The sequence below is a fragment of the Carettochelys insculpta genome, chromosome 13 (genome assembly GCF_033958435.1).
Source record: "Carettochelys insculpta isolate YL-2023 chromosome 13, ASM3395843v1, whole genome shotgun sequence".
Classification (NCBI taxonomy): Eukaryota; Metazoa; Chordata; order Testudines; family Carettochelyidae; genus Carettochelys; species Carettochelys insculpta.
This window is the reverse complement of record NC_134149.1, coordinates 26565399-26593197: the sequence shown is the minus strand read 5'-3', so window position 1 is coordinate 26593197 and position 27799 is coordinate 26565399. Positions and strand designations below refer to the sequence as shown.

Sequence of the window (27799 nt, the reverse complement as noted above, 5' to 3'; positions counted from 1 at the left end):
TTGCTGAGAATGCCTCCCATTACATCTCTTTGTTAATATTCTCCTCAAAGTGGAGTTCTGAAAAGCAGTAATAACTGGAGAGACTGCCAGTGACAAGAGAGGGTCTTGCTGAATAGTCACCTCTTTCAGAGAGGCTGACTTCCTGCCCCTCCTCGAAAGGCAGACCTTGCCAACCGGTCTTGATGGTCCCAGTCAATTTCACATTTATTTTTGTTAGTTCTATAAAGCTGAGGTCATGGCACGCTCATCTTTCAGCAACTCTAGATGTTCACTGGGATTCATCAGCCAAGACTCAAATAGGGAACCCGTGTTTGTTCACTTGGAAAGTCATTGCTAGCATAAAGGCAAATTGCTAAGCCTAAATCTGAACCATCTTCTGTGACAAGTAAACTCAGAGTAGTGGAAAATTGTTAGCTGTCACCAGATGCAAACAACCACAAAGCGATCCAGAAAAGACAATGCCAATTGTAGGTGAAGTTGTGTGGGTGTTCCATTCCTTTGAAAATCAGGGCATTGACTTCCAAGAAATCTTCCTCTAACAAATCAGAAATCTCTTATCCTAAAGGGTGAGTCTGACTCTATAGTCTGAATGAACAGGAAAGAACATGGAAAAGAACACACATTTCTGTAGAGCCTGGTCATAGTGATCCCCTGGAAAAACATCTAACCCCAATAATAGGCCTTATCTGTCAAGTGACTTTTAAACACCTTATATTCCATTTATAATACAGCCCCAAGTGAGGACTATAAAAGTGAGATACAGCTGTCATACATTAAACAACAACCAGATATCAGTCCAGACGGGATAGTCTATCACAGCTCTGCTGAGAGAAGTTATTGATTGTGGTTCCTTAACTTGTTCTTCTTCCAAATTCTCTCCTAGTAGATCTACTGCCCATTACTGGACACTTTCTGAAAGCATATGAAATTTCGCTATTTAGGATGCTGTCTAGGGATGTTAACCAGTTAGCTGATAAGCATACTGGTAGGCATGAGGCTTACAGGTATGCTTACTGGTTAGTAGGTTAACTGGTCCATGCCAGTTAAATTGGATAGTAGCCAGCTGCACTGGTCAGAGCTGCCCTGGCTGTTGCGGGGTTAGTGAGCTGGGCAACTGGACCCCACAGCCACACTGGGGCACGGCAGAGGGGCCTAGGTTCAAATGGTTGACAGGTAAAGTGCTGACTAGTAACAGAGAGGTAGCCGTGTTAGTCTGTACTCTAACAAAGCAGCAGAAACTTAACATTTTAAAGACTAACAAAATGATTTATTCAGTGATGAGCTTTCATAGGACAGACCCACTTCATGAAGCTGATGAACCAGGTTAAGTGCTATCATTTAATGGGTTAATGACTTTAACATTCCTAATGCTGCCAGCTGTGCCCTAATTTGGACAAACTAATCCACCACAGAAGTAAATCTTTATCATCTGAGCTGCACAGAACTAGAAACACCTGAAAATGCACATGCAACAAATCTCTCTTCCTCCCACTTGGTCTCCCTGCTCCCCTGGTCACTTCCCCTCAACTCTGTCTTAAAAGCTGTTTACATCAATTAAAAAGGTTATGATTACACAGTGCTTCTCTTTTGGTGTTTTAGGACTATGGACCTAGCGGGACCCAAACCTTTGGGAAGCGTGCCAAGAAAGGAGAGGCCAAACTTGGCATAGTAGAACCTTGGAGTTATGAACACCAGAGCTACAAAACTGAGCAGTCAACCACAAGCCTCATTTGGAACCAGAAGTAGGCAATCAGGAGGCAGCACACACACACAAATACGGTACAGTACTGAGTTAACTATCCATTGTTACTTTAAAAAAAAAAAAAGGGAAAACAGCATTTTTCTTTGGGATAGTAAATTTCAAAGCTGTATTAAGTCAATAGCTGGAAACTTTTGAAAGAACTATCTTAACATTCAGGGTTATGGATATTTCAGGGTTACGAAATCCTGAGATATTCAGAGTTCTGAAGTTCCACAGGTCAAACCTCTCTAGGCCAGCACCCTTGGGACCTGATTGGTACTGACAGAGAGAATTTGCTGAACCACGGGAGGTGAATATTGTCTAGCACATTACCAACACTTCCACTGCTTACTGGGCTCTTAGAAGCCATGCAGAGGTGAATAAGAGCTAAATAACAGCACAGAACACTGAGAGCCAGGGCTGGTGGCTGTAAATAAACTTGTGGGACCATGGAAAACTTGGCCACTCCCATGATAAGTGGTTGTCCGTCTAACTAAAATCATGCCAGATTGCGGATGTTCCCAGATGATAGAGTGCCAGACCAGAGAGTTTCAACCTGTACTGTACCTGGGACAAGCTGGGCAAAAAAAATCTAGTAGGAACAGTAACAGCATACATGCCTAGGGTTCTTTAGCTACTAGATGCCACGCTCCCCAAGAGTTAAAATCAAGGGCCAAATCTCTGCTTGTGTAAATTGGCACAGCCCTGTCAATGTCAATGAAATTGCACCAGTTTACATCAGGGGAGAATTTGGCCTTGGAAGGGGCTTTCCAAGACTTCCCATTTCCTTGACAGCATGGCATTTTCCATAATAACCATGATGGAAACAACTTTAATGACTGCCCCATCTGTTTCTAACTTATCATGCGCAATACTCACCACTACCCTTGATTAAAGTGACAGAATTTGCTAATTTAGTGATTTGTGGGGGAAATTTGTCTGTCTCTGCCTGTGATTGCTGTCAGGTGTCTTGGTGGACAGTGCCATTTAAAAAGTAATTTCTTAGCTTGATTGATCCACAGCAGGTGGTCCCTCAGCAGTAACACATCCCAGATGCAGCCAACAGAATGCTAACCATTGCTTCCTCCAATCCGCAAGTGTGAGATCTCCACAAGCACTCTAGAGAACTGCCCCATTCCCACTGATCTTCGACCTTCACAGAGCTGTGCAAGAGGGTAGGATTTGCCCCTAAGAAAAGGAAGCTCCACTTATTCCCTCCATCTTGTTAGCTACGTCTACACGTGAATGCTACATCAAAATAAGCTATGAATAACGTCTACACGTCCTTCCAGGCTGGTGCCATCGACGTTCAACGTCGACATTGGGCAGCACTACATCGAAGTAGGCGCTGCAGGGGAGCGTCTACACACCAAAGTGGCCCACATCGAAATAGGGGTGCCAGGAACAGCTGCAGACAGGGTCACAGGGCGGACTCAACAGCAAGCCACTCCCTTAAAGGGCCCCTCCCAGACACACTTGCACTAAACAGCACAAGATCCACAGAGCCGACAACTGGTTGCAGACCCTGTGCATGCAGCATGGATCCCCAGCTGCAGCAGCCCAGCCAGAAGCCCTGGGCTGCTGCACACGCTGACCATAGAGCCCCGCAGGGGCTGGAGAGAGCGTCTCTCAACCCCTCAGCTGATGGCCGCCATGGCGGACCCCGCTATTTTGATGTTACGGGACGCGGATCGGCTACACGTGCCCTACTTCGACATTCAACGTCGAAGTAGGGCGCTATTCCCATCTCCTCATGAGGATAACGACTTCGACGTCTCGCCGCCTTATGTCGATTTCAACTTCGAAATAGCGCTCGCCACGTGTAGACGTGGCGGGCGCTATTTCAAAGTTGGCGCGGCTACTTCGAAGTAGCCGGCATGTGTAAACACGGCTGTTATGTGGTAAGAGTGGAAATGGTAAGTTAAATATTTGTTCTGCTGTTTCTTCTGCAAAGAGCTGCTCTTCTTTGCTCTGTCGAGTGGCAGTCTAGTGCAGAGCAGTCTGCCAGCCATCTCCTCAGCACCTACTTTCAGGGCAGGTGTCTCAGACCAGGTGGAGCCCTCCCTACCATTTCACATGTGGTGAAGTGATCTTTCGAGGCATTAGATAGATCTGCGTGTTGTTGGGCATGTTTGATAATTACAGACACTGCTTCACATCTAGGTATCTGGGAAACCCCCTCTTACCTCACATTTCATGGTTTTTTCACCTCTTTCTCTGCCCACACTGCCAACCTATTTCCCTCAGAACTGGGTTGCAGTTGTTACTGTATGTTTCAGAAGGCATCAGGCCCACTGGTGGCAGGGTCAGTGAAAGGGGGCAAAGCTCTGGTCTCCAGTGCTGCTACTTCAGTAGCCTTGGTGGCATGAGCTCTGGGCCCCTTTGAAATACCATGGCTGTGCTGCTGTGTGTGTCTCTGAAGGCATGGGGAGAGAGCCCAGTACCACAATCAGAGCAGCATAAAGGGCTGCCTGCCCTTGGCCCTGCCCCTTCTGAGGGTGCAGAGCTGGGTTCCCCTCCCACCCTTTCCCAGGGCCTGCGGGGGCTGTTGGCCCCATTGGAAAGCATGGAGCAGAGCTGAGGAGACAATGGGACAGACTTATGCTAAGCATCCTCCTTGCTGGTAGCCTCACTAGAAATGCTCAAGCCGCAGTGTCCAATACGATTGCCACTTTCCACATGTGGCAAATGGGACACCGTGGTGTTGCGATTCCACCTCTGGAGTCTCCTTCAGATGCAGCTTCTCCTAGAGCCACATGTGAGTGCTGTTTGCTTACGCATGTGCCCCCCTACCCTGGGTGGGAGAAGCGTGTGGTGGCTCCAGCCTTGGGGGCAGCCCTGGCAGCCCCATCTGCTCCTGCGGCCCTAGCGGCCATAGCTGTTCCTCTGGCCCCGGTCCCAGCCCTGGTAGCCTCAGCTGTTTCTGTGGCCCTGGTTCCAGCTCCAGCAGCCCCAGCCACTCCTCCAGCCCCGGTGCTGGCCCCAGTGGCCCTAGCCGCTTTATTAACCTTGGTGGCAGCTCTGGTGAGTGGCCAACATTAATTTACAATGGGGACCTGGGGGCACCTGGCTCTGGCGGAGGGGAAGGGAATTTATTTGCGGGGAGTCTGGAGGAGACTGGCTGATGGGGGTGGGTGGGGTGGGCTGTGGCGAATATAGAAAGACGACAACCACAAGTATGGCAATCTTCCAATTCCCACTGGACACCACTGGGTTAAACTTTGAATGGGCCACAGGGCCTTCTCTCCCCAGCTCGAGATGGGCCCTCCATGGCCGGGTTGATGCACAGTGGAAGGGCAGTGTGGAGGGGAGCTTGTGCCAGAACTAACTTCCTATTCCTTCCCCGTCTCCCCCATTAGAAGTTTTGCTGTTTCCATGGCAGCATGTAAGACGCCAGCTGATCTGCTGAATGCTTGAGTCCTACTCCATGGGGACAGAGCACACCAGGGAATCTTTTAGTGAGTCTCGTTTTCTTTTCCTATGCAGCATCCTTGCAAGAGACAGGTATTTCAGTACATGCAGTCACACAGGGTTGGTCTGTTTTTTTTTTTTTTTGACAGAACCTGCGTCAGTTAGCACCATATTGCCAGAGCTCTTTCTAGCTAAAAAACTGGAACCTGAAAATCTTTGAGGTAGGAGAGAGAGTATCTCACTCACGCAGGGTTTTACACCCATAGCACTTTGTCCCCCTACTTCATCTCAAGGGCTCCTGTAGAGCCAAGCCCATCTGCATGATACCCTCAGTGCAGGTAGACAGGAAAGGAAAAGAAAATGCAGGGGAAAGAGTAAAGCAGTAGCCAATGGGAACATAACCCAATTTTCTTTCCATAGTAGACTCATTGCCGGACACTACAGCAGTGCTGGGCTGAATGAACCTGGCAGAGAATAGCTTTGCTGTGTTTCTCCTGTCAAGCTTTTGTCCTTTTTCATTGGCTGAGCTCCAATGTTGCATGCTGTGCATCTCACCAATAAGCTGGCAGCTCGAGGGGAGACAAGGCTACATACACCTATAGTAGAAGGATGGAGCTTCTTATCCAGCCAGCCTGTGTCTCATTCACAGATTTGCTGTCTTTGAGTCACTGCCCTTCAGATGACAGCTGAGTTGAGTGCTCTGTGCAACACCAGGCATGAGTTGCATCCTAATGCCTCTGAGTGACAGCAGGGACAGCCACTTGCATTCCAGCCTCTATCCTCATGCACCAACCTTTCTGGTATTTGAGCCACAGCCCTGAGGACAGAGCCAAGCAGCAGAGCCAATGGTTGAAAGGGCTCTTTAGTTGGTCAGGTGCACATGGGTAGGATCCCTGTTTCAGGAAAGATAAGGAGCCCCATAGACCACCTCTAGAGCCAGAACCAAGACTCTGAAACATTTAGATAAGTGGTTTCATGCCGTCATGTTTTCAGTACAGTTGAAAGTGAATGTTCTGAAATGCTTCAGGCTGTCTCTCACGGCATCTCTGTGAGGCTTGGTCTGCAGCACAAAATTGACTTAGGTTGCCCTATTTAGTTGTAAATGTGTCTACACCTAAATTTGTTTCTCCACCAACATAAGCACCCTATACTGTCATGCAATAACACCACACCCCTGAGAAAAGCAGAGGGGCTTGAACCATATGCATTAATGCAGTGAGTTTGGACACTGCGTTACCTGTCTGCAGGCTAACAATCCTCCAGCAACTGCACCACAATGCCACTCTCCACACCAGCAGTCACTCTAGTCACAATTTGCACCTCCATTGGGCCAGTCATCCAGAGCCAGTTTCCCCTCCTGCTTCCCCCATAAGTTTCCGTATGTTCTTGAAATGCTTTTTACTGATTTCCCACCTTGGAGACCACAGCTACTAGCCCCCTGCTGTGAGCATCTCACTGTGCTAGCTCCCTGCACAGAGAGAATCCAAGACACATTCCTGGCTGGTGCAGGAGAGAAGTCATGGATCCTCTTGGCCTAGAGGGCAGAAAAGACACAAACCCAGCTAAGGAACAGTTGTCTGTCTACAATAGTCTGCATGCCATCTTTGGCATGGACTACGTACAACCAGCCACTTTGCAGGAGCATGATTTGAAGACACCGGTAATGCACATCAGTTTCGTTGAAAGGAAACCAGAAGAGATGCAACCCATGCAGTGAGTGAGGCTCTATGTGAAACTCCACTATAGTTACACATATCCCCACCAGGCGAGCTCAGAAGAACCTGATTACAGGAAACTTGTATACATATATTAGTCCTTACAAGCATTTTTTTTTGGATTGCCTCTAACCTTCTCTCCCTACCTTTCTTCCCTAATTAAAAATGGCATCCAGTGTGTTCCCGTGTTTAGAGAACAGAGACACGACTTACCACTAGATAGGGCAATCTAAGTCAGTTTTGCAGTGCAGGCCAAGCTGTTCCCTCTTTTCCTCACTGATACCTATTACGCAGTGCTAATGATGGGCTGCTGACTGTGCTGAAATCCATCTAGTCAGTAAAAGGTACCAGTGACCCTTCAGTCTACCAGAAGCATATCCAACAGTCATTCTGCACAGCTTCCGCAGGGATCGGAGCAGGCACAGTTGGCCTCTGCAGCTGATGTTGCATGGCGTGGAACTCTGGCACAGCTGTTGAGCTAGCCTGTTGTCTCACTGATAACTACCTTGCTGAGGATGGATTCTTTTCAAGATACACGGGCACACGTGGTATTTGCAAAGACACAGACATACCCAACCTCCTAAAGGTGGGCAAGACCATCCTTCTGCTCTCTGTGGGCAGTGTGACACCTCCTGCCACCAAATGCAGACTGTGCAAGACGGTGTCCTCCCTGCAGCTACAGGTCTTATCTCCTTAGGTATGGGCCACATGAGACCATTGCCATGCAGCTATGTGCTGTGCAAAACCATCCCCCATGCCAGAGGCCAAGCAACTCCACTGCCTATAGCAAAGAGCATTTCGCTACACCCAGAGACATTGCCACACCTACAGCAACGGGGCATGCATGGCCATTTGCTCCAGGCTAATTACTATAAAAGGACAGTAATCGTCATTTGCAATGAACATCATGAATTGCTATGCCCTGACACTATGTCGAGTCTTTCCTGCTCTGCCATCCCAGGCCACAAAACCCCTGTGCAGCAGCATGCAGCCCCATTCATCTTGCTGTTCATCTGTGCACCCAAGTCTGCTCCCCGGTGTGGGTAGCCTCCCGCCACATGGCTGCACTTGCCCATAGGTCAGAGAGCTCTTGCACTGTTTTCTCATTCACCACCTTCTCCTGCCTATCTATACATGACCACTCCACTATACTGGCTCAGCACTTCATCTGCCAGGCTGTTCCTATGGCCATGTGCCTCCTCAGAAATACTGCAATTAACTCACCTCTTCCCTCCATCTGGCACATGCTGAATCCCTCAATTTTGGGACTCTTAGAAAACCGGTCGTATGTCTACACTACTGGGAAGATCAAGCTGGTCAGGGTCGACTTTCTGGAGTTCAATTTCACATACCTCGTAGAGATGAACAAAATCAAACTTGGCAGTCAAGCCGTGTACTCCTCAAGCTCATGTGGAGTAAGTGAGGTCAATGGCAGAGTTTCTCCAGTCGACCTCCCTCTGTGTGGACTGCCAGGCAAGTTGATTGCAGGTAAGCCAATTGTAGCGACTCAACTGCCATAGCTAGAATTAGGTATCTCTAATCCACTTAACTCCCTAGTGTAGACCAAGCTTAAGAGATGTAAGCACCTAAATTAAGTTTACATGGCATCTGTGCTGCCATTCTATGCGGGTTCAGTAAGAGTCACTGAGGGCCCTGTACATCAGTGAAGGAGAATGAGGAGTCTGGGAGAGCAGGGTGCAGTGGAAACAGCAGGTAGATGGGTGCAGCAGGACCCACATGATAACCGGAGACTGAATATTTGACTGTGGCTGCAGGGTATCCACTGCAGAGGCCACTTTAAACATAGTTTGCTGAGAATGACACCTTAGGCTGAGTTTATTGGCTCCCACAAGCTGTCAATAACCTGACAGGACTCGTGTATGCTGGATGCTTTGCAAAAGCAATCATTAGTCACTGAAATACGTGACTCTCATGCTATCACTCTGGCTGCTGCTCCACAAATTCTGTTCTACCCCTCCCTGGTAAATCCAGCTTGGCAGCAATCCCTGTCATACGTTTAAACATTGCTCTAGGTTGCAAATAATTATGCAGTACATAAAAGATTCCATTCCCAGTGACTGACAGTTCCAGATTTGAGGCCCCATTAAATCCTCATCGGGAGACATCTCGGAGGCACAACAGTGTTAGCCAAGGGTTACAAATATAACTCCTGCAAAGCTGTCTACTGTATGCATAGGCAACGCACCTAGATCCAATGGTGACAGACATGAGAGATAAGACACCTGATGCTACCATCTCTGGGAATATACTAAATTCCCCCCCAGAAATCCTCTCTTCTACTGCAGCTTGAGAGATTTGGGCCCAGAGAATGCAGGTGGACTGGCAGCACAGTATTTGGTGATCATTAGAACATTATTTTGATGTATTTTTACATAGGTGTTTTACTTTACAGTACGGACATCTAATATGTGTCCTATGGGTCTCTACAATGCCATGTCTGTCACACTCAGCTTAGTATGGTTGGGAGGGTTGTGCACCATGCAGGCTAGGCCTGATTGCTTCACTGATTTCATAAGGAAGAGGTGGCAAATGTAATTTGTCTTTTTTATACCATTTGAGGCTGGCCCTGGAACTCCTGAGCAGTTTCTAATGAGGTTTCCTTGGCTGGGCAAAGACATATATTTCCTGGTTCAAAATAAAGGGCGAAGAAAACCAGTCTATCCTACTAGTGCCTGAGCACAGTGATCAGAAAGACCTTTTTTTATGGAGCAGAGTAAAGGGGCAGTTGTTAGGCCCAACTTTGAGGTTTGTTAAGAAGAACAGCAGAAGTCTTCAGTCTTCATGCACCAACAGAACTTATCACCCCAGCAGAGCTTCCCGTTGACTAGAAAGTCAGATGAAACTTTGCCAATGCCTTAGAGAGGGTATGTCTACGCTACACAACTTTTAGCAACAAGGCTGTGTTGGTACAACCTGGTTGCTAGAAGTCAACTTGTGTGAATGCTATTTAAAAACTTCCACCCCCAGCAAGCCAGTCTTTCTCAACAGCAGAGCAATCCTGCCAAAAAAGCAGTATTCACACTTTCTCTTACCACTGCAGTTTGGGATGGAGGGTGGGGGTTAAGCACACATGAAAGACAAAAATGTTGTGAATCATGCACAAATGCAGACATACCCTGAAAGTCAGACAGTGTAAACATCATATGGACAAAAATCTTCCACTCCCTAGAAGCCACATTAGCTTTGTTAGCAGGAGAGCAGTCGTGTGGACAGAAATACGTACCACAGGAAATGCTTTTGTCCTTGAGGGCAGAGAGCTGGGGAGACTTAAGCACCTGTGAAGGACTTTAGTCCTCAGTTGCTAGTGTAGACACGTAGACCAAGCTGGGTTGGGGGCCAGGCAGCTTCTAGTGCCACTTTCAGACAGCAGAAGCAGACTGCAGGTGAAGTGTGGTGCAGCGAGATACTGGCCCAACTGGCTGGGAAGCAATAACCAAACGCCTGGGATCAAATTTTAAGCTGGTGTAAACTGGCCTAGCTTCACAGATGTCACTGGAGTGATGCTAATTTAAACCAAGTGAAGACCTGTCCCCCGGTGTCAGCAGGCTGACTGGTCCCAGCTGATGACTGTCTACCTCTCCTGTTATTCTATCTATGTACGCAGCCCGGGTGCCTTTGTGCAGATGGAGTCTTTTCAGTGTGTGACTAATAATGAAGGAGACAGTTATAGTTTTCAGCATTCATTACCTAAGGGTTTCATTATCTGCATCCTTCCTATTAACCCTACATTACAACTGTGGTTCATGCCACACTATGGCAGCATGGGTTACAGGTCAGCCACACCTTCAAAAAGAGCGTGTGGTAAAGTAGCTGATCTGTGCATGGGCAGTGAGTATAATAGGCCAGGGGAAGGTAAGTCTCCCCTAAAGGCCCCACCCACATAGTGCCATCTCCTCCAAGCCAGCAGCAGCTTAGTTTCCCCTGGAGCTGACTCAGCTGGCAATAGGGGAAGGCTAGCATCCCCAGATGTTTGGTCAGAATAAGTGGGGCAGCATGGCTTGCTGCCCCAATGGCAGGACAGTGTGTGTATGTGGAGCGGGGGGGTTGTTAATGCACCACCCATGCACCTGTGGCTTTGTTACATTTGTAACTGGGTGTGAGGTTTAAACCCCACCTCTTCTGAAGTGACCAAGTGCAGGCTCTTAATAATTTTATTTGTACAATGGAGACTGATTGTTATGTGCCCTAAAATGAAGTTGTATGAGAGTTTGGTTAACAGTATGTATGGGGGGCTGGCACAGACATATTTGTCTGCTTGACAGCTAGGATTAGAATATTTGCAAAGCTACAGGACTTGCATGTGGGTTGGTCTCCCTCTCATTTGGTGTCCCTAAAGCCATGTCAAGACAGGAAGCTACTGTGTTTTCCCAACAGGCCCCATTGAAAGGCCAAAGTCACAGTGCTCATGTACAGTCACTGGAGTTGACACTGTGCTGTCAGTAGCTTTCACGTGTTTGTAAAGCACCTTCAGGCTCAGCAGCATGAACAAATGCTGTTGTGATGGGGCAATCTGTATCCCCTTCTCACAGTACCTAGAGACCCTTCCAATTCACCAAATTAGAACTTTAAATATGAAAAAAAAATCTGTGGTAAAAAAGTATTTTAGACATTCATCTTTTTACTACAAGGAAAATGCTTTGATCAGTTCTCATTTATACCAGTTGTTCTGGGGATAGGGTTAAATGTAACGAGGTAAGTGATCTAAATGTGCATATACACCTACCACTGCAGTAGAGGATACAATCTCATGGCATATAAAAAAGCAGATTTGTTTTGCTCATGTTCATGAGTGTTTCTTAAACTTGTTGAGATCCCAAAACACCAAACAATAGTATTTTTTATGCGGAACACCTCTGAAATTTTTTTTTTAAATTTGTTGTCAAACCAAAAAAAAAAAGAACCAGAAACAAAAAAACCAGCAACACCAAAATGGCAACATAAACAGCAAAAACAAAATAAAGCAATTTAATCAGGTATCATAGCAAGGAAGAAATAACATTTTAGTAAGAGAAAATATAGACCCTCGGTGTATGATACGTAAAAAATGTCAGACACTCATGGCACACTTATGAGTTGTTCACGGAACACCACTGTTCTGCGGAACATAGTTTAAGAAACACTGCTTTATATCATATAGTTATATAAGTCTGAAGGCTGAAATAATTACCATTTTTTTTACTGAAGTTGTGTTTGACAGTATGTTATTGAGCTCCGTGAAGTTTATGCAGATGGTCTTGGTAAATGGCTTGTAACCTGGGTGATTTATTACTGGATGTAATGTGAAAGTGTGAAGTAGCTTTAGACAATGATTGATTAATAACATGCTCCCCACTGGTGAGTATTTGCCAGACTGGCAAAAATCTTTGAAAAGCAAAGGCAATGGTCAGGAACTTTTGATCATTCATGCCACAAAGGCCTAACTTTTCAGCACCCGTATGGATACTGGTGATACTTTTCTTTATTTATAGAAACCTAAAGCAACACGATTTAAGTAAGCAACATGGTCTAACAGGATGAATTGAGATCAGAGCTTAGGCCTATCCTTTGGGTTCCCTTGCTTGTATTTGACTCACAACTTCAGCACTGAACACAGCTGTAGTATTTTTATATATATATTTAAATAGCACTTAAAGAAACAGCTCTGCACTAGCAGTGAGAGCTGGCAGGTTAAATTACAGCTTCATTTGAGCATTACACTCCTGTGTGTCCATCTGAAATTTGCTAGACTGCAGCAGCTTTTCTTACATATCTATTCCCAGCATGCATCGTCACTGCTCTTAGGAAAAGCAGTTATAGCACATGTTGTTTTTCCAAAGCTAAATGGCTCAGCCATTTTACAACAGATTTTGTTTGCATTGCCAGAAGCATCTGGGTCACAGGCTAACTGCTCACCACATTCTACTGAATCAAACTTTCTTTGAAGCCCAGGTTCTGAGTCCATAAATGCAAAGGAGTCCTGCTGACCTCCAGGGACAAGTGAGCACTGTGGGACGGGGCCCTACAGGGATACATTGTTGGGGTGAATGTTGAATGCTTTAGCTGAATAACCCGCCGAGTCAAGCGCTTGTTCCAGGCTCACGATATTACTGCTTGGCTTCACGCTGCAATTCCCTGGCTTGTGCAGCGGCCAACATGACACCCTTGACTGGGACACAGAGAGGCTAGTGCACATGCAGTGAAATGGGAAGCAGCTGCCATATGGTGCTTGCACAAGCTATGCACATGCTGCTGCCACGAAATATCAGGCCAGGAACGGGTAGTGGGAGGAAGAGCTGAAACTCAGCCAGGACAGATGAGGGGTATGTAAATCAAACCTCATTGCGACTTTAACTGGGAACTCGGTACAGTCACTGAGGCAAACCTCCAGGGTCTCGTCTTTTTCAGGATGCAGCATGGCCAGGCTGCTCCTGCTCCCCCTTCCCCACACCCACATCCTCACCATAAAGGGGAAGTCAAAACAGAGTCAATGGTCAGTGAGCAGAACACTGGACTAGGACATGGGAGAGGTGTTCTCTTCCTAACTCTGCTACTGACCAGCTGTGTGACCATGGGCTAGCGGGGAGGGGTCACTGCCACTCTGTGCCTCCATTTCCCTAGTGTGACATGAGGGTAATGTTACTTCAGGAGATGCTTTGAGACGAGCTAAATGCTATCATTACTACCAACATTTGCAGCAGACTTTGGAGGATGTGGACCTGCAGTTCTGTGCCAGGATTTCATTGCTTCCCTGTGAAGTCAGTGAGAAGGGCTGCTGCTCATTCTGGGTTAGTGACAATGGCTTCCATGTCAGTCACTATATTGCTGGGCCTTGTTGCTCCAGTCCAGGTACGTTGTGAGGCCCAACATTAACCTCACAGGAGCAAATCTTAAACTGAACCTTTTCCTAGTCTCCAGAGAGCTGTATACAGAATAGAAATCACAGATGGCAGAGACCCGTGCAACCATATCTTATCGCCATCTCAGAGGTGAAATCCTGACTCCACCTCACTCTACAGGAGTTTTGCTGTTGACTTCCATGGAGCCAGGATCTCCTCCTCGTCCCCTCAGGGGAGAAGCAGGGATGTTCTCTCCAATCTATTCTGCAATCTGGTTTTAAGTGACATGAAAACAATCGGTGAACCCTTCCCTTGAAGACTAATTCCTGCCTGAGAGATTTTGCCAGTAATCAGCCTATATCTCCATGTGCTTAATTTTATCCTGTTCCTTCTAGTTTTATCCCTTGTGTGCCTCCCAAACAGCGTTTTTTTCCCCTTCTTGTTGTTTGACCCTTCTGATACTTCCAGACAGATACTAGATTTTTCATTTCCCCTTTGCCACAGGGGCCCATTTCATCCTCATCCTCAACCATCAGTGATGGCTTTTGTCCTGGGATAGTTCTAGGGAAATCCCAGCCTGAAACACCCTGTCAGTGAATGCTGTCGCCTGGGATATTTCCAGGGAGCCCTAGCTGGGGAGAACACTTTCCTTTTGACCCTGGTGCATCCGTGGACCAATGGTCTGGTGTATCACATTTGGCAGTGACCTCCGCTGTCTTAGAAGATGCTGACCTCCCTTCATGTGTATGGCCAATTACTGTATATGGCAAGGAAGAAAAATCCTTCCTCTATCCTGCACGGATCAGCCGATGCATGAAGCTTGCTTAACCTTCCTTTAGCAAACCTTGTTGTTACTCATCAGGAAATAAAAAGCTCCTTTTATATCTCCCAAATGATAGCATTTGACACTCCAGCCTCCAGGAGCTCCTCAGACTGTGGGTGGAATATTTCCCGAGTTTAAACTTATCAGTCAGTAACTTTATTTCAGCAATATCAATTCTCCTATGACAGGAGTGGGGAACCTGCAGCCCACAGTCCGGATCCAGCCCACAGACTGCCTAGATCCAGCCCCTGAGGCTCGGGGAGCCCCTCCCCAGGATCCACACTGCAGTGGGTGAAGAGTATAGAGCCCTGACCCTTGTGGGCTGGAGTCAGGCAAGCCAGGGCTGGATCTGGAGGGGGGCGGGGTGGGCAGGCAAAGGGGGAAACTGCCCCTGCGTGTTCCGTGTGCTGCCACTGTCACTGCTGCTTCTGCCACCACTGCCACTCCCCCTCCCGCAGCTGGGGGAATGGCAGTTCAGGGAAGCGCTGCCTGGAGGCTTTTCCCCTGCTTCTCTGATTGGCTGGAATTGCATCCAATAAGAACAGCCAGAGGGCGGTGCCTGGGAGCAATGAAGGTCATGGAGCCATGCATTCCCCCAGGGAGGTGCACCAGGTAAGTCCTGCTCCATTGCCCAGACCCCTTACTCCCATCTACTCCTGCACCCCCATCTCAGATTTCCTACCTTGCTCCTGCACCCCCTCCGTCTCAGACCCCAACTCCTAGCCTTCTCCTGCACCCACTCCTGCCCAGACCACCCACCTCAGCCCCCTACTGTACCCCCATGTGGCCCAAACCACCCCACGCATGTCCCTGAACCCACTCCCATCCAGATCACCCACCTCAGCCCACTCCTGCACCCTTCCATCCTCCCAGAGTCCCCAGCCCAATCCTGCACCCTCTTTCCCACCAGATCCCACATCCCAAGCCCTCTTCCTGGCACCCCCTTCCACTCTGACCCCCTCATTTTGGCCCTACCCCAGAACCTAGGGGAGCCCACAAAATCTACTAGCCCTGGCTTGCTCTAAGTGGGTGTGCAAGGGAAATGAGAGGAGTGCCTTTTTGTTGTTGTTGTTTTTTTCAGTTGGGGACCATGTCAGTGAGGCGTGCATGTGTGTGTGGGTGGGAGGAGGTTGGTTTTTGTTTTTTGCTTCTCCTCTGTGGGGCACCCAACTGATTTTTTTGTGGGTCAGTGGACCCCAAACCAAAAAAAGTTCCCCAGCCTTGTCTTATCACAATGCCATAGGGTTAGAAGGGACCATAAGGGTCATCAAGTCAAGCTCCATGCCAAGATATAGGATGACTTAAACTTGACAAATCCAAGACAAGTAACCATCCAGCCTCCTTTTGAGAACCTCCAGTTAGGGACTTCCATGACCTCCTAGGCAGTCTGTTCCTTTGTCTAACAGTTCTTATAGTTAGGAAGTTTTTCCTGAGATTTAAGCTAAATCTGCTCTACTATGGTTTGAACCCATTGCTTCTTGTCCTGTGCGGGTGGCAACTGAAACTTTTTCTTTTTTTTAATGGCAGCCTTTCAGGTATTTGAACAGTGATATCATGTCTCCCACCAATCACCTCTTTTCCAAATTAACCATGCCCAGTTCCTTCAGCCATTGTTCATGTGGCTTACATTCCACCCCTTTGCTCATCTTTGTCAAGTCACCACTGGAGTCTTTCCAGTTTCTCCACATCCTTTCCATACACTGGTGACCAAAATTGGTCATGTTACTCCAGCTGAGGCCTAACCAGCACCCAGCAGAGTGGCACTATCACCTCGCGGGACTTGCATACTATGCCGCTGTTAATGAAAACTAAAATCGCATTTCCTTGTTTGCAACCGTGTTGCACAATTGATTCATGTTGAGGTTGTGATCCACTACAGCTCCCAGACTGTTGGCACAGCACCACTGCCAACCCTGCTATCCCTTCTCTACTTATGAGTTTGGTTTTCCCTCTTTAAGTGCTTTAAGAATCCAGGGCGAGGACTCCAGACTTTGAGATGCTGGTACATAAATTCTATACAATTAACTGACCTAAAAGATATGCATCTCTTCCAACTTATTCTTCCACCTCTCTATTCCTGTCTCTTCTTTCATTCTGACTCACCAATTCCCTTCTTTGGGCTCATTTCCATACCTAGTTCAGATTTTTTTTTCCCTCCTCTCTAGAAAAACAGTATCTCCTCTCCTGTCCATGCTCCGCTACCCCATTCTCTGTTGAACCCCCCGCTGTCTCACAGGATTACATTCTCTCTCTCCTACTGCTATTCTTTTTGCTCCCCATTGTCTCAGGGGGGGTCACCCCTGCTCCCCTCTGCATTACATTGTCTTCTCAACAGCAACACTGAGTTTAATGTGTATCATGGATCTAGTGCTTTAATAAAAAGAGCTAATGTTTGTAAATGTGCTGAAGGTGCAATACGCAAAGGTAAACTCACTTCACGTCCTGCTGATCTTGTATTCTGACAGGAGAGACTTTGTTTTTTGTAAATTCTAATGATATAAATGCTGGCCCCATCCAGGCCTGGACATTACAGCATGCCTCCAACATACCATTCTGGATCCTTTACCACCAGTTCAAGAATAATATGGATCAATCTCGGCACCTGAATTCTTCCCTCTCCCACCTTTCACCAGCATTGATTGCTCCAGCTTTCTCCGCAATGCTCAGGCTTGCAATCTTAGGGGCATCTTGGACTTTTCTCTCTTCCCTCCACCCAACCAGGAAATCAGTGCATCTCTGAATCACTCCTCTAGCTCCCTCCTGCTAATCGTATTGGATTTAAATTTCTCTCCACCTTCAGAGCCCATGTAAGTCAACACCCAGCTATAGTCCTGGCAGCCCTGGCTCTTTTCGTTCCATTAGCAATACAGGTTTAGACCTTAGGTTCCTTTACCCATTCCCACTTTCACGCCTGTTCCCATCTTTCCTCTCTCTGTCTTCATCTGTTAACCCCACTCTCTGCTCATTTAATTCCTCCTATGGACTCACTTCTGCTGTAATGCCCAAAGAAAAGAACTGAGGGCTTAAAAGTGATCTAAAGGAAACTGCCCATTCTGTGAGTCTCCCAAGATATCTTATCAGGCTGTCTCCTAGACTAGAATGTCTCCAGGGCAAGAACTGTCAAGTACAGTGGGGGGCACATTATCAAAGCTTAAAAAATGTAATGAGAAATATTTTACATACAGAGATTTGACAATTTCAGATCCAGGGAAGCATTTGTCAACATGAACTTCTGCTTTGACTCACTAAGAGCATGTGCTGGTTAGCCAGTGTCCCCATGTGGTTCCCAAAATCTTGCTGTGCCCTGCCCACTGGTGCCTTTTTGGGATGTGTGCCTCTGACCCCAGATGGAGGGACGGGTGAGTGGAGCTTGAGTGAAAAGCAAAAAGGGCTTTCAGAGTCCAAGCTGGGGAGACTTCCTACCTTGAGGGACTGAGAGGCAGCAAAGCTTGGGCTCATACTGGGAGGAAGTCTGATTTGAGCAGAAGCCAGGACTGTACACTTTGGGGATATAACACACATAGGACAGCACTTTGGTTTGATTTCCTTTTCTTGGCTTGGAATTTGCAGTCCAATAAGCTGCAGGAAAGAAAGGCAGAAGCAGACTTTGTGTGTTGTTTCTGACTGAACAAGGATGATAAGAGGGAAACCCCAGAGAGGGTTTTATTGTTTAAGCCGGGCCATCTGTGAAGTCTCTTTCCAGCTGCTCCAGCTCCGGCCTTGCCACACTCACTGAGGTGTGTAACTTGTGTCATAGTATGTCCATTAACGACATGTCGTTTGGATCTAGCTGAAATTTGGACAAGTGACATCTGGATGACAACAACAACAAAACCTGATTCAATCAATACAAGCACTGTGCAAAAATCCCATTCTGTAATGAAACTCTTCCTGCCTTGTGCTTCACCACATCTCATAAATAGGGTTTATAGATGGGGACACCTGGCCAAGTCCCTTAACATCTCTGGCTCAAGGCTGCAACAGGTCTCAGCGGCAGAAATCCCTTGCTTGGTCCAGATGAGCATGATGCTGCCACATGTAACTGAGTTGTCCCCTAGAGGCCAGAGGCCACACTAGTGACTCAACACAGAACATCTCGGCTGCCAGGAGGGAAAGTTGGTTTACTTCTAGCATCACCAGTTGTTCCTGCTCCTCACAGCTCTGAAGTGATGATCTAGGTTTCAGGATGATGCACAGATGACAGTCCCTCTATCACTGGAATGGGTTCATATTACTTGCTTTTCTCAGCTAGGAAAGAGCAGGAGACGGGGCTGTATATTTTCGAAAATATTTAATTGTGTAGTAAACTGAGCCAGAAAGCACTGATTTGTGTCTCTCTCCTGGCAGAGGGCACCTCCAGCACTGCTGCCAATAAATATCATGAAGGCCGTTGATTCTCAAAGGGTCTTAAAGGGGCAAGTACCACCCACTATGACTTCTCCATCTTTATATTAGACCATCACTCTCACAGCACTGAGCCTTCACCTTTTCAATTACAGCGGATCAAATAAGGGGGAAAACTTACCAAATATGCTAATGAATTAATGTGTCATTTTCACTCTGCTGCTACTCACAATGGAGCCTGGATCATGCTTGGATTTTTAGACACATCCATCATACAAAGAGTTAAGAGCCAGTTTGCCAGCAATTAGGTGACCATAGGGGACTTGTGAAAGCATTCTTAGAAGTATCACATTCTAGCAGCAAAGATAGTTTTTCTGGTACCTTGCACCAGGAAGAGTTAACACATGAGTCATTTGCTGTTCTATTCAAAAAGTATTTCATGCATCCAATCAAAAAGTAGCAGTATTGCCACATGACATAAGTGAGCCTTCAGCCGTCATAAATAAGTAGCAGCAAATGATTTGACTAAAGAGAATGTTAAAAAAAAAAACCAAAAACTAAAAACCTATGAACTGAAAGTAGTTTGTCCAAAATATTTGGCCAAATGTTAATAACTACTTAGGGGTAGAGTCTTCACTGGTGAAAATTGACATAGGGTCATCAACTCCAATGGAGCTACACTGATGGATACCAGCAGAGAATCTGGTCCTCATATTGAAGGAGTGCCCAGAGGCCCAAACTAGAGCCTGTTATGCTTGGTGCTCTACAAACACAAGGTAAGACCCAGTCCCTGCCCTGAGGATCTTACAGTCTTAAGGTTTGAATAACACACTGTAAGTGGTCCCGCCAGCTAGGATTTAGGTAGTAAATTCAACAGAGTTTGTGTCCTTAACTCCCTTAGATCTTTGGATTTCCACCCTCCCACATCTGTTGACTTCAAGAAAACTGCTCTGTGTATGCACTTATACACATATAAAGTAATGACCAGGTATCCCTTTTTCAACCTGGCAAAGGGATCCTGGCACAACTCTGGTCAGCATGACTGACCAGGCCATTAACTACCAGTTCGTGGCACCACTCAGTGGGGCTGGCAGGTTTCCTGCTAGCCTCCATGTCACATGGCTCCTGAGAATCAGCCAGCATGACCCCCTTCTCTGGTTCCTATTCCTGTGAGCAGCTGAAGAGTTTCACATGCTGCCTCTACCTCAAGCACTTCCCCACAACTCCCGTTGTCCAGGAATCATGGCCAACATGAATTGCAAGGGTGGCACCTGTGCATGTGGGTGGTGGGTAGTGCTGCCTGACTGCAGCTCTGCATAGGATCCAGAGTGGGTCATGCCACTGTTCTGGGAGTTGCTTGGGGTAAGCGCTGCTCATGAGCCTGTTCTCCATGCCCCTCCACCCATGTCTCAGCCTTAGTCCTGATTCCCCCCCTCCACCCCTTAATCTCAGCCTAGAGCACCCTCCTGCATGCCACACCCCTCAACCCCAGCCCCACCCCAGAGCCCTCACCCCCTCCTGCAGCCCAACACCCTGAGCAGGCCCAGTTAAAATGGTCATGTGAATAACCAGGGGAGAGGGGAAGGAGGCTCCCTCAGTGAAGGAGCAGAGCAAGGATTTTAAATTGTGTGTGAGTAGAATGTTGGTAACTGCAACTCTGTTTCAATCTTTGCAACATCAGGGCCTGAGAAGACAAGAAACATATCAAGGGTGGGGGGAAAACGGCCGAAGTAGGTAGACAACCAAACCCACACACAAACTTGCTTTTTGTTTGCCTGTCATTATAAAGAGGAAGAGCAAAAGCCAATCATACGTCATTGGTGCTCAAACTAGCCATTGCTCTGTGGCTTATAAGAATCAAAACAGTCGCAGTCAGCCTGAAATCTAGTTAAAAACAAAGAAGAAAACAAAAAAACCAAAACATTCCACACACAGAGTAGAAGCTGTCTCACATTGTCAGTAAGTGGCCTCCTCATAATGGCCATGATGGCAACCCCAAATCTCAGCTTCCCCCTCTGAGTTCCTCAATAAACTGAACTAAAATATAAAACATTTCTCAAGTCCAGTAACCATGGCCTTACTTGGGGTCTGGCTTATTAACTTAAAACTCAAATCAAAGCCCAAACCGCTCTGGTCTGGTCAGGTGCCTTTCCCTAGCGGGCTACTCCCTTCCAAGCCTCCTCCGCCTGACGTAACCGCTGTGGGTTTAGTATATATTAGACAGGTAAGTTGACTGCAGATACGTGATTCTAGCTACAGCAACTGTGTTGCTAGAATTGACTTATCTGCCATCGACTTACCTGGCCACCTACACCAAGGGAGGTCGACAGGGGAGTTTCTCCCTTTGACCTCTTTTTGACCACAATAATGAGAACTACAGGGGTCAACTGCTGACCCCAGATAGTTTGATTTCACGCAGCTCTACCAGACATGCAAAATCTAACTCTGAGAGAGCAATCCTTTTATGCAGGATTTTTGCAGCTGCCACTGATTTTCAAACTGGATTTCACTGCATTTATCTTTCATTCTCACACTTTCTCTCTTTTTTATCATAACCCTCTCCCAAATATCCAAACAAAAAAGAAAACAAAACTTTAGGTGAAAAGTGCTCTGCAGTGCATCGTAAATGAAAATATTCTCTGAGCAGCATATAGCCAAAAGTCACATTTTCAAATATGATGGTAGTCAGCATTTGTTTAGTACTTTACAAATGTAAGATAGTAACAGAGAGGTAGCCAAAAGCTCATCACCTAATACATTATTTTGTTAGTCTTTAAAGTGCTACATGACTGTTTTTTTTAAACAAATGTAAGTTGCTTTATGCAGATAAATAGCTTGAATTTTCAGACATGGTGAATAATCACAACCTCAGCTGAAGGAAATGAGAGCTCCGGGTACTCAGAACCTTTGAAAAATCAGGTCATAATAATTCACTAATCACCACAACAACTGATGTGTTTGTTATTATCCTCCTTTTGCAAATGGAGAGCTCCATGGCTATTTTTCAAATATATCTTGTCAAACGTGTAAAACTGATGTTATTTGGTGATACAAATAATCATAGTAATTACTTGACAACCTAACAAATTACCTGATATATATCATATTATCACTACCCTGACCCCTACATTTAAAAATATATTTTCTACATATTATTCTTTCTAAGTTCCAGGGTAAGCCCATCACTATATCATCTGGGCATCCATTTACATGCAGACATATAAGTAGTAGATTTTAGTTGTATCAGTTTTTCATCCGAGTCCCCAACCCACTAATTTCTTTAGTACTTTCATCCTTTAAAGCTCTCATTCCACAAATCACATGTTAAACTCAACAAAGATCGATGTTAAGCAAGTGCTTAAATGTTTTGCTGAATTGATGGGTAAACCTTTCACTGAAAATGTCCAGGCAGATAGCCACTGAGGATTAATATGTCTGGGGCTTTTCACCTGGAAAAGAGATGATGAAGGGGAGAAAACGATGGAGAGCTATAAAACCACCTCTGGTGTGGTGAAAGTAAATAAGGAAGTGTAACTTAATCTTCGTAACACAAGAACTAGGGCCCCCAAATGAAATGAATGGGCAGGGGTTTAACACGATCAAAGGTAGTATTTTTTCACACAACCTACAGTCAACCTGTGGAGCTCTTTGCCACAGGATGTTATGCAGGCCAAGGCTATAGCAGGATGCACAACAGAACTAGGTAAATTCATGGAGGATAGATCCATGCATCCCTACTGTCTCTGTAATTGTCAGAAGCTGATGAGCAACTTACTTGATGATTACCTCTTCTGTTCATTCCCTCTGAAGCAGCTGGCATTGGCCACTGTCAGAAGACAGGATACTGAGCTAGATGGACCTTTGCCCTGATCCCGGATGACCATTTTATGTTCTTGTATACAAAGCTCCCTCTTATATTGCTCCCTCTATGTAAGTCTCCTGCATTTTGGTTATTTACACCCTTGACTCTATGGTAGTCATACACACAGATAGTGTCTGACTCTCCTATAGGTCCTTTATCCTAAGGGATGCCAACATGCTTTTAAAATTATGCACACTGGAAACACACACATCTCTCCCACTCCCTACCTTTGGCTTACTGTCACCCCACCAAAATCCGTGCCCGTTTGCTCTCTACTCCCACAAATGTCTGTATTTTCTTCTAGTCTGCTCCTCACATCTAGAACACAATCCTCACACTGGTCCATAAAGCCACTGCCTTCTCCCTCCTTAAGACGCACGTTGTCTGTGATGCCTATGGAAAGCTGCCATCTGAAAATACCAAGGTAACTGGCAATAAGGATTGTTGGTATTAGTTTATTTGTTACTGTTTATTTTAAAAGATTCAGTATCAACAAGCTGTGAAAGTAGCTAATCTATAGAGCCATATATCCTAATCACTATTACCCTTCCCTTTCCTCCTCCATTCCCTCCCTTTCTAACACTTATTCTGTGACCTGTCTTAATCGAGATTCTGAATGGTTGGGGGGCAGAGATCATTTCTTTGTACAGGTGTATAGAGTGGCAAGCACTATGAGGTTCTGACCAATACCTCAGGATGTTATTGTAATACAAATAATAAATTGCAGTAATGCAGTCATTTTCCAGTGGAATGTGATGACAATTTAACAGAGCAGAGCAACAATGCAAAACAATTTAGTGTGAGCAGATCATATACCTTTGAAACGGCAGGAAGAATTTAGTAGGCAGAATATAATTACTCAGATGGAAATTTTCAGGGCTATCTTTCCAGAAATGTTCATTAGGGAAACAATACAAAAAATGTCACAAAGGGATCAGAATCTCAGTTTTACATCACCTGACAGATGGTTCTTGCAGCAGCAACTCCATGCTCCAGCACTATATTAAGGTGTTAGTTCAAGTACTTCCCTGGGGAGGAGAACACTTAATGTGTCACGAGTACCTTTACTGCAACTTTGAGTTCTCCTTAGAGGTCACCCACACAAGTTTTGACCAAGAGCAACCCTGGTCTGTTTGTGAATGCTGACACCACGGCTCTGTGAGGTGATGAGGAAGCAAAGCCTTTGCTGTATCACACAGACACTCTCTCTTCCCCAAGAAAATGCTCTGAGAAAATAATTCAGGTATCACTATCAAGACAGTTACAATTCCTGGGCAGGTAAATTCAGGAAATCTCATCAGAATCACTCAGGGACTCTTGAACATGTTGAAGTTCAAAGAGCCACATTATGGGGATTAGGCCTTTATGCCATTTCCATGAGACACAACTGAAGAGTTTAATGTAATACAAGGAATCTAGATGGGAATAGGAATACATTCAATATGTAATTGACTAAAATGGGCTGGGAAGTCTGTTCCAATTGATGCTGGAGCATGGCAACCTCTTATGCTTCTTGAACATGAACCAATCACCTGCAGCCTTGGGAATGAATTCCTCTCCACAAGAGATACAGCAGTACACAATTAGCTAAGTGCATTGTGGGTATTTTTGCCTTCTTTTGAAATACTGGCCACACATGTCACTGCCCATTATATGGACTAATGCTCCTAGGTACAAAATAACTATTTGGTTATGGAAATTATTTCTCTGTATTATAGCAACATTCACATTGTGCAAGGCATTGTCCACATACACATGGGTGGGCCCAGGCCCAGCCCCTTGAGGTCTCGGTCTTTGGTCTACATAAGTTAAGTGGAATTTCCCCAGTGCCTGTTTACTGCTGGTACTGTCATCCAGCCCTGCATCCAGCCTCAGAGTCCAGAGGGGAAGAAAGTTCACTTTCCACCCCCTGGATCATCACCCACCATGTGCCCTACTGCTGCCTCTCTCCTACCTGCCAGGGCCAGCTCACCGTGGCTCAGTGAGGAGAACTAACAGAAAGCTGCCTCCAGCCCTGCTCAGAGGGGACATGTGTGTGCTGATGAGTAACACTGACCCAGGGGTCTGCTAGGAATGTAATGAGGCACTAGTCTTCACCCGGGAGGGATTGTGGGTGAGTAGGTATACATTTTTGGAGAATGCAGGCTTCTCCTAACACTGCACTGCAGGGGGATGGAGGGCTTAGCACAAGCAGCTCCGGGGGCCTCTTCTAGCAAGGGAAAGGGCATCCTTCCTTCCCCTCCCGCTTCTGGGAAACAGAGGGGAAATACTTTGCAACAATAGGTGGTTAAGAGTAAACAATGTGGAGAAGTTCAAAGGCCTGGCCTCTGCTAACTCCAAACTCCCTGATCCACCAGGTACTTCCCTCAGGACACAGACATGTCAGGGACCTTCCTTCACAAATGCCTGGTTCTTCCCTTTCTCTGACGAGCCTCCTGGAGACCTGCCAGCATGGCAGAGGGCAATCTGAGAGAGCTGGGGGGAGGGGACAGCCCTCTTGGGTCATGTCAGGTCAGCATTTCATTTCTAAAACACCTTTGCCTAATTACCCATCAACAGGCTCCCTTTCACCCCCTGCACTGTGCAGGAGCACCCCTGATTTACAATGGGCTGGAGGAAGCAGAACCCAAAGGGCTCCCACCCCTGCCCCGTGGGCAAATTCCGGTCCCCAGACCAAAGTCCGGGCTGCACTCAAGGGGGTGAATGTGTCTCTAGGGGCTTTCCTATGGGACTGGCCGTATGCAGCGCTTGGATTCACCTGATCTGAGGAATGGGCTCTGTCCTGGCATCCCCCAGGCTAGCTGCCCCTTCCAGCCTCCTCTGTGGGACTGGAGTTGGAAAGACCAGCTAGCCCGGGGGGTGCCACTGACTTCCAGCTCAGGAAGACATCTAGGAAATGACTTCTGCCAGCCCCTGCTGGGTGAGAGGAAAGAGCCCGGGGGACCCCCCCTAGCGCTCAAGTCATAACCTCCACGGGCTTTTATTATTATTATTATTTTTACCGGATTGTACGGTTTCATCCCCTTTTCCTCCTCTTCCTCCTGCTGCTGGGACTTTTGCCCGTACATTATCACATTGCGGGGCTCCAGCACATCCAAAGAGGCCACATCAGCATTAACCAATTCTTGGGAGAGCCAAAGAGTCCAACCAGCCAACAGACAGAACAAAGGGACACCAGGGGAGAGGGGGAAGGGGAGTCTGGGGCCAAGGAAAAGAGTGTGATTTGCCTTAAGCTACTTTTCTTCTAGTGCGGTTGGGCAGGGCTCGGAGGCCCCTGGGCTGCCCCCTCCTACCTTGCAGTCTCTTATGCAGGATCTAACTGAATATTCCTCTGATTGCAAGTATTTCTCCAGCAAGAGGTCAAACTCCTCATATTTTTCCTGAGCGTGTTGGTCCAGCCTCTGATAAGCCTGGACGCAGCTGCCACACGCCTCCCCGTCCAGAGCATCGCCTGCAGCAGCCACGAAATCCACCATCAGGTTCTCCAAGCTGCAATCCAAGCTGTCCGGGCCGGCCATGCCCAGCAGCAGGTCCCAGATGGTGTAAGTATCACAAAAGGAGAGGTTGAAGTTCCTAAAATAAGCCTTTAAGAAGTTGATTTTGGAGGAGGGAGAGGGGAGAAAGGAGGCGGCGGCGGAGGGGGGCGGCCGGAGGGGAACGGAGGGGAAGGGGCCCCAGAGTCGCTGCAAGGAGTACAGCGTGGTGCATGCTGAGTCCAGATCGAAGCGAGCCCGGGCCCCGGCGCAGTGTGGGATCGGGACAGCCAGTTTGGTCAAATTGCTTAAAAACATCTCGCAGCGCCCCTCCTGGGAGTGCGGCTCCCCGGTCCGTGGGAAGCGGGGCTGGGCCGCCCCGCGGGGCGGCGGCATGGCGAGGCTCCTCTCCTTGGCTCTGAGCTTGGCCCCGGCGCAGAGCCAGAGGCGATCAGAGAGCAGGACGGTGACAACCAGCAGGGAGGCCAGAGACATTCGCCATCGTTGGGCCCTCTCGGAGTCGGCGCAGGGCTTGTCGGCGGCTCTGGGCGCGCAACAAATGCTCAGCACGGCCTCATCTTCTCGTGGATACATCCAAGCCCCGCTGCTCATATTTCAGGGGCGGCGGCGGGGGAGGGGCGGCGGCGGCGGGCTCCGGGGCGGCGCGCGGGGCTTGGAGTCTCCCCCCCGCAATGTCACCTCCCTCCGCCGGAGCCGGGGCTGAGGATGGGCATGGTTCTCCCGGCTGGGAACAAGGACGTGCCTCCCCCCCCGCCGCCGCGGCCGCCGCCGCCGCCGCCGCCCGGGCTGCTACCGGCCGCCGCCGCCGGCCATCGCATGGTGCTGCGGGCGGGAAAAGCGGCGCCGCGGGCCTCAGCAGCGCCCGGCTGCGCTCCGCCGGCGCCAGGCCGCGCAGCGCGCCCTCAGCCCCGAGCGGAGCCGGGCGGGAGCCTCGTCCGCCGGCCCCTGCTCAGCGCCCGGCCCCCGGCATCCTCCCGCGGCCGGCGCCGCGCCCAGCCGCTCACGCCGCTTTCCGCTTTCTCTTCTGGGGGGCGACGCTGTCCCCGCTCCGGAGCCGCCGGGCCCGGGCTCGCCTGCCTCCCATCCCCCCTCACGCTGGCGCCATCTTCAGCCGCGCGGAGAACACCTTGAGAAACCGGTGGGGGAGGGGGGAGGCCCGCGAGGAGGGCGGGGGGGGGGGGGGGGGGAGGCGCCTGCGCGCGCCGCACCCCCTCCCCTCCACGCGCCTCGGCCCCGCCGTGTTCTGCGCTCCCCTCCCCCACGCCAGCCTCTCCATTCACTGCCGGGCGGGTTCGCTCGCGCGCTCGTTCATTCATTCATTCATCCGCCGCGCGCCGCGCTGCGCCTTCGTTCATCCCCGCCCCCCGCCCGGCCCCTGCGCGCCGGGCTGCTCCCTGCCCCGCGCTCGGCCCCTGCGCACAGTCCCCGGCGTGCACCCTGCTGGGGGGGCAACGCCCCCCTCCCCCACCGCTGGCGGATCCCAGGGCGCCCCCTCCCCCGCCCCCCGGCACACTCAGGTACCCGGGTTGAGGCAGCCAGGCCCGGGCGGGCGCAGGCCGAGCTCCCGGCCGCG

The 27799-nt window shown here is 48.2% G+C and overlaps 1 protein-coding gene across 1 annotated transcript in view; it reads right to left on the bottom strand.

The window, feature by feature from the left end:
• Positions 1 to 27320, bottom strand: part of NALF2 (NALCN channel auxiliary factor 2) — a 90539-nt gene extending 63219 nt beyond the window's left edge. Inside the window, exon 1 of the mRNA XM_075007677.1 lies at positions 26026 to 27320. Coding sequence (XP_074863778.1) covers positions 26026 to 26817 — 792 coding nt within the window. The 5' untranslated portion in view covers positions 26818 to 27320. The remainder of the gene's footprint in view (positions 1 to 26025) is intronic.
• Positions 27321 to 27799: the final 479 nt, after the last annotated feature.